The following is a 7,500-nucleotide window of genomic DNA, read 5'->3' on the forward strand; positions in this document are numbered from 1 at the left end:
TTCTCCTCACTCTCCCTCTCCTCTCCCTCTCCTCTCCTCTTCTTTAATGTCCTCTCCTCTCCTTTGCTCTTATTTAATGTCCTCTCCTCTTCTTTAATGTCCTCTCCTCTTCTTTAATGTCCTCTCCTCTCCTCTTCTTTAATGTCCTCTCCTCTTCTTTAATGTCCTCTCCTCTTCTTTAATGTCCTCTCCTCTCCTCTTCTTTAATGTCCTCTCCTCTTCTTTAATGTCCTCTCCTCTCCTCTTCTTTAATGTCCTCTCCTCTCCTCTTCTTTAATGTTCTCTTCTCTCCCTCTCCTCTCCTCTCCTCGGCTCTTCTTTAATGTCCTCTCCTCTCCTCTTCTTTATGTCCTCTCCCTCTCCTCTCCTCTCCTCTTCTTTAATGTCCTCTCCTCTTCTTTAATGTCCTCTCCACTCCTCTCCTCTCCCTCTGCCTCTCCCTCTCCTTTCCTCTCATATCCTCTGTTCTCCCTCTGTACTCCTTTATAACACTCATTGGTTTTTATGTGAAGATGACGGTTCTCCTCTCTCCTCCTGTTGCAGCTGATGACAGACCCACCGGGAAGACCGGGGGCCCAGCGCCGGAGCCCCCCATCAACAAGCCCCCAGGTGAGTGAGCGAGTGACCCCAATGTGTGTGTGGCGGCCTTTCTATGGTTTCTAATTGTCAAACTCCAAGATCCAGTCAAGGCCGTGGGTCTGGTGAGCAGGTAGTGGATTACGCACCCTCGATACTCCAAACTTGAAAGAATAATATAATCCATTTATTTGGCTCCAAAAAGGTGAACATAAACGAGTAGTGAATTCATACAATAACGCATAGTTAACGAACGACAGTAAACTAAAAAGGCGTATGTTTTACCCGACACTACACCCAACATTTGGCTACCAAATCATCTCCTAATGAGCCGTCCAGGTGACGCTTATACCAATTATAACGTTCAAGGTAATTGCCCAATTTAACAATTATCCTTCAGTTCAATCAAATGGTAGTCAAATATGCAAATATAGACACACTAGCAAATATAGAAACAATATAAGCACATAACACAACCAAAGTAACCCAGGGCAAATGCAAACTTTATATCCGGATAAAAATGTCCAAAACGGCTACAACAGTGTGAGTCCGCCCCGACCCACTCCGCTCCGCTCTGCCCTGCCCTGCCACCCCTCACAGACGCCCTCACAGACGCCCTCACAGACGCCCTCACAGACGCCCTCACAGACGCCCCCCTCACAGACGCCCTCACAGACACCCCCCTCACAGACGCCCTCACAGACACCCCCTCACAGACACCCTCACAGACGCCCTCACAGACACCCCCCTCACAAACGCCCTCACAGACGCCCTCACAGACACCCCTAACAGACGCCCTCACAGACACCCTCACGAACGCCCTCACAGATGCCCACACAGACCCCCCTAACAGACGCCCTCACAGACACCCTCACAAACACCCTCACAGACGCCCTCACAGATGCCCACACAGACCCCCTAACAGACGCCCTCACAGACACCCTCACAAACGCCCTCACAGACGCCCTCACAGACACCCTCACAGACGCCCTCACAGACACCCACAGACACCCTCACAGACGCCCCTCACAGACACCCCCCTCACAGACGCCCTCACAGACGCCCTCACAGACACCCCCCTCACAGACGCCCTCACAGACGCCCTCACAGACACCCCCCCTCACAGACACCCTCACAGACACCCTCACGAACGCCCTCACAGATGCCCACACAGACCCCCCTAACAGACGCCCTCACAGACACACCCCTCACAGACGCCCTCACAGACACCCCTAACAGACGCCCTCACAGACACCATCACAAACGCCCTCACAGACGCCCACACAGACCCCCCTAACAGACGCCCTCACAGACACACCCCTAACAGACGCCCTCACAGACACCATCACAAACGCCCTCACAGACGCCCACACAGACGCCCCCCTCACAGACGCCCTCACAGACACCCCCCTAACAGACGCCCTCACAGACGCCCTCACAGACACCCTCACAGACACCCTCACAGACGCCCTCACAGACGCCCCCTCACAGACGCCCTCACAGACGCCCTCACAGACGCCCCTCACAGACGCCCTCACAGACGCCCACACAGACGCCCTCACAGACGCCCTCACAGACGCCCTCACAGACGCCCTCACAGACGCCCTCACAGACACCCCCCTCACAGACACCCTCACAGACGCCCTCACAGACGCCCTCACAGACGCCCTCACAGACGCCCCTAACAGACGCCCTCACAGACACCCCCCTCACAGACGCCCACACAGACGCCCTCACAGACGCCCACACAGACACCCCCCTCACAGACGCCCTCACAGACACCCACAGACGCCCTCACAGACGCCCTCACAGACGCCCTCACGCTGGGCTTACTTTGGAGCCTGTAATGCTTCCCATTTGTGTGCCACTCTTCTCTGTTATGCCCCGTTTGCTGAGAGGCATCCTCATGCCATCCTCATGCCAGCCTCATGCCAGCCTCCTGCCGGCTGTGTTCTGGAGTGGTTATAGGGTTTGTCTGGGAAAGAAGGTTCACTCGAGTGGTATCTGTTGACGGGGAAAGAAGGTTCACTTGAGTGGTATCTGTTGACGGGGAAAGAAGGTTCACTCGAGTGGTATCTGTTGACGGGGAAAGAAGGTTCACTTGAGTGGTATCTGTTGACGGGTTTGTCTGGGAAAGAAGGTTCACTTGAGTGGTATCTGTTGACGGGTTCCAGGCAAAATAATCATTGACTTTCCCCTTTGTTCTACCCTCATTTCACTCTTGCTGTCTCTACCTCCTACCTCTGCCTCTCTCTATCTCTCCCTCTCTACTCTCTCTGTACCCTCCCCCCCTCTTTCTCTATCTCCCTCTCTTTCTCCCTCACTCATTCCCTCTCTCTCTTTTCCCCTGTGTGTGTGTGTGTGTGTGTGTGTGTGTTTATCTCTCTGTTAGTTCCAGGTGGAGTGTTTGCCAAGAACTCCTTGTGGAGGGGCTCGTATGAGTATTTGGGGAAGAAGCAGCCGGCCATGTTAAGAGTCACGCTGTTTGAAACCTTCAGCAACCGAGTCAATGCCACTCTCATCGACCACAGCGGGGTCGAACTCCAACTCTCTGGTGAGGCACTCTCTCTGTGTGTGTGTGTGTGTGTGTGTGTGTGTCTGTGTGTGTGTGTGTTGTGTGTGTGTGTGTGTGTCTGTGTGTGTCTCTGTGTGTGTGTGTGTGTGTGTGTGTGTGTGGGGGGGCGGGGGGGAGTGTGTGTGTGTGTGTGTGGGGGGGGGGGGGGGGTATTGTGTGTGTGTGTCCTGTGTGTGTCTCTGTGTGTGTGTGGGGGGGGGGGTATTGTGTGTGTGTGTGTGTGTGGGGGGGGATTGTGTGTGTGTGGGGGGGGGGGTATTGTGTGTGTGTGTGTGTGTGTGTGTGTGTGTGTGTGTGTGTCTGCTTCTGTGTGTGCTTGTATGAATGTTTGAGCTCTTATAAGTTCACAATACTGTGAGTGCTCATTCACTTAACTCTATAACTTCAACTTTATTTAAATAAATGCAAACCCAGACTTCATGGTGTATTGTATTCAAACAAGAATCAGCCACTTCCCCCTTCAGAGACTGAAATAAACACTCGAGAGCAACGGACTGTTTCTCCATCTGATCTATCAGGCAGGCAGCTGTGGGTGGGGTGTGGGTGTGTGTGCAACAGGGAACACAAACTGCCCAGTCTTATCCCACTACCACCGTATCAGTTCAGCAATCTGGAGCCGCTGTGGAAAACAGTCTCCTTGTCAAGAAGCGGTTCGTTAAGCTGCGTTCGTTCGTTAAGCTGCCACCAAAGCATCAGGCAGGCAGCGGCTGACATTTGGCAGCATCAGGCAACTGCACATGCAAATTACTTCTTACTGAAAGAGTTCCAAATGAGCCAGGACCTCAGGCGGAGAGAGATCCGTAGATTCTGCCTTTTCCAGAACGTCCATGTTAATCTGACAGTGGTTCTGCTGTAGAGAAGTATGATAATGCAACTTCTTCCCCTGGTCTCTGAATTGAAATATAAATAAGTCTGACACGTTAGCCAGGTTTAAATGCTTATTGAAGCATTGCATTGCCTTCAGAGATCAGTTCATTGATTTAGCCAGGTGGTCATTGGAGAAAGGACTGACTCTCACAGACTGGTTCACCGAATTAGAAAACACACAGTGCATGTATTAGTGACGTTCCTCTGTGTACAGAATCTCCTGATGCTACCTCTTCTTAGCCATGCGTCGTCCCCCTATAATCACTTGTTTTCAGCCAATCACTGATGTTCCATGTTTTGGTGTGCAGCAAATGGGTTCAGCGTGTGGGTCAATGCTAATTGAAAAGGTCCAAAGTCACAGTTACGAAGCAAAGGCCCTTAGCTAGTCTGCAGTGATCGTACGTAAACTGATCTTAGAACCGAGCTAGTCTGCACTGATCGTACGCAAAATGATCTTAGAACAGAGCTAGTCTGCACTAATCGTACGCAAACTGATCTTAGAACCGAGCTAGTCTGCACTGATCGTACGTAAACTGATCTTAGAACCGAGCTAGTCTGCACTGATCGTACGCAAACTGTTCTCAGAACCGAGCTAGTCTGCACTGATCGTACGCAAACTGATCTTAGAACCGAGCTAGTCTGCACTGATCGTAAATAAACTGATCTTAGAACCGAGCTAGTCTGCACTGATCGTACATAAACTGATCTTAGAACCGAGCCAGTCTTCACTGATCGTACATAAACTGATCTTAGAACCGAGCTAGTCTGCACTAATCGTACGCAAACTGATCTTAGAACTGAGCTAGTCTGCACTGATCGTACATAAACTGATCTTAGAACCGAGCTAGTCTGCACTGATCGTACGCAAACTGATCTTAGAACCGAGCTAGTCTGCACTGATCGTACGCAAACTGATCTTAGAACAGAGATGATGATGAGGATAATGATGTAGGTCAGTGAAAGCTGACAGATGCAGAATCATTCAGGTTCAAGTGACTTGCTCTCATGCCATGCAGTGTTAACGCAGCTGTCAGAAGCCCTGGCAGTCGTTAGCTGCTCCGTCAGAGTGTAATGTGAGCTGTCACAACACAACGCTAGCGCTCCGATATGACGGCTTTGACATGACTGTTTAAGACTGCTGCAGGGGGCCCCGATCGCTGAAGCAGTGGATTGGCTTTATACTCTAAAACACACACACACACATTCTCTTTCTTATTCTCTCTCTCACCCTCTCTCTCTCTCACACACACACACACCACACCACACACACACACACACACACAGTTACCTTGAGACAAACACAGCCTTATTCAGAACAACACACTAAGTACACCAACACTACACACCCTTCAACCTCTACACTTAAGCACTGTAAGCACTGTGTGAGGAATTTAAATATGGTATGGGTTTCATTGGTGTAATAGTGTGCGAAAGTAAGACATTGGTTCAATAAAAGAGTGTTAAACCTCTCTCTCTCTCTGTGTGTGTGTGTGTGTGTGTGTTGTGTCTGTGTCTGTGTCTGTGTCTGTGTCTGTGTCTGTGGTGTGTGTGTGTGTGCGTGTGTGTGTTGCAGGTACCTACAAGCGTGAGGAGGCTCAGCTGCTGCTGCAGCTGCATCAGATCAATGGTCCAGCGGAGATCTTCACCAACAAGTTCAAGATGGGCAACTGGGCATTAGAAGGACGTGTAAGAACAGCCCCCGCTTTTTATTTATCTCTCTACACTCTCTTGAAAATGTCTTCACTCTCTTTTTCTTCTCATCTCGCTGTCCGACCCCCCTCCATCTCTCTCTATCTCTCTCCATCTATCTCTCTCTATCTCTCTCTATCCATCTCTCCCTGTCTCTCTCCATCTCTCTCTATCCATCTCTTCCTGTCTCTATCTCTCTCTATCCATCTATCTCTATCTCTCTCCATCTATCTCTATCCATCTCTCTCTCTCTGTCTCTACTTCAGTGAAATTCTCTCTGTTCTGGCTGAACTCGCGGTGAACCCGTGTTGCTCTGCGGTGCTGTGAGGCAGGCCCAGTTAAGACGTTAAGCTGACATCTAGGCAGCCCACATGTGGCGACGTGTCAATGCAAAGCGCTGCTCCTCTAAATCATCTCTTTTTTTTATTACAGAACTTATTGGGAAACATTTACAAAATGGAGAAAATGTCTTCACACAGACATTTTGAAATCTAATCTTTCTGTTGATATTATATCTAATCTTTCTGTTGATATTATGCCTGACACAAGAGCTTATTGAATGGTAATTTGACGGTGTTTGATTTATTGAAATGCATTTTGATTCATCAGATTTTGGTGAGAATTGAGCTCTTATTTATCTTAGTCAGCCCCTTTAGCATCCATGTCACATGAGTCACAGAAAAGCTGGTTGGTCAAACAGGACATCAAGTTAACCCTGATTGGTCAAGTGAGACGTCAAATAAAGCCCAATTGGTTGAGCGGGATGTCAATCCTGTACATCCTGTCGAGCGCTGATTGGTTAAACAGAACCTGTACACGTGTTCATATAATCACAAAACGTTATTGACGAACCCCCTAAGAGAGTTGTCAACATATGCTCTCAGACATGCAGTCACAGGAACCTACATCCAGAGGAGCACACACACACACACACACACAACACACACACACACACACACACACACACACACACACACACACACACACACACACACACACGCACACACAGTTACCTTTAGACAAACACAGCCTTATTCAGAACAACACACTAAGTACACAAACAGTACACACCCTTCAACCTCTACACTTACCCTTCCTTAAATACAGACATTATCCTGGGGCGCCCAACACACACACACACACACACACACACACACACACACACACACACACACACACATACAGAGATACATACACACATACAGATACACACACACACACACACACACACACACACACACACACATATACACATACAGAGACACACACACACACATACAGAAACACACACACACACACCTTTCCTCCGGAGGATATGAAGGACCCCGAGAAAGTTTTGCTTTTAATTAAAATGTCAGTTAAATCATTGGCTGGTAATCAGTGGCAGAGTCCCCCCCCCATTGTGCCAGCAGCAGCATACACGTAATTAAAAGAGCAGGTCATGATGTTAGTGTGTGTGTGTGTGTGTGTGTGTGTGTGTGTGTGTGTGTGTGTGTGTGTGTGTGTGTGTGTGCATGTCTGTGTGTATCTCTCTCTCTCTCCTATTCCCTAGCGTCACACCAGTATGTTTGTGCGTGTGTGTGTGTGTGTGTCTGAGTCTGACTGCCTCTCTTGCTCTCTCTGTGAGTGTGTGTGTGTGTGTGTGTGTCTGACTGCCACTCTTGCTGTCTGTCTATCTCTCTTTCTCCATCTCTCATTCCTTGCTTTCCCATCCCCCCTCTCTTCTGATGTGGTGTGTGTGTGTGTGTGTGTGTGTGTGCATATATGTGATTACACTTCTGACTAATAATAAA

General features: G+C 49.3%; 1 protein-coding gene across 1 annotated transcript in view; it reads left to right on the forward strand.

Annotated features, from left to right (window-relative positions):
• Positions 1–7,500, forward strand: part of csmd2 (CUB and Sushi multiple domains 2) — a 396,217-nt gene that overhangs the window by 381,504 nt on the left and 7,213 nt on the right. Inside the window, exons 65-67 of the mRNA XM_031586639.2 lie at positions 544–609; positions 2,969–3,130; positions 5,592–5,704. Coding sequence (XP_031442499.1) covers positions 544–609; positions 2,969–3,130; positions 5,592–5,704 — 341 coding nt within the window. The remainder of the gene's footprint in view (positions 1–543; positions 610–2,968; positions 3,131–5,591; positions 5,705–7,500) is intronic.

The sequence above is a fragment of the Clupea harengus genome, chromosome 19, assembly GCF_900700415.2.
Source record: "Clupea harengus chromosome 19, Ch_v2.0.2, whole genome shotgun sequence".
Taxonomy (NCBI): domain Eukaryota; kingdom Metazoa; phylum Chordata; class Actinopteri; order Clupeiformes; family Clupeidae; genus Clupea; species Clupea harengus.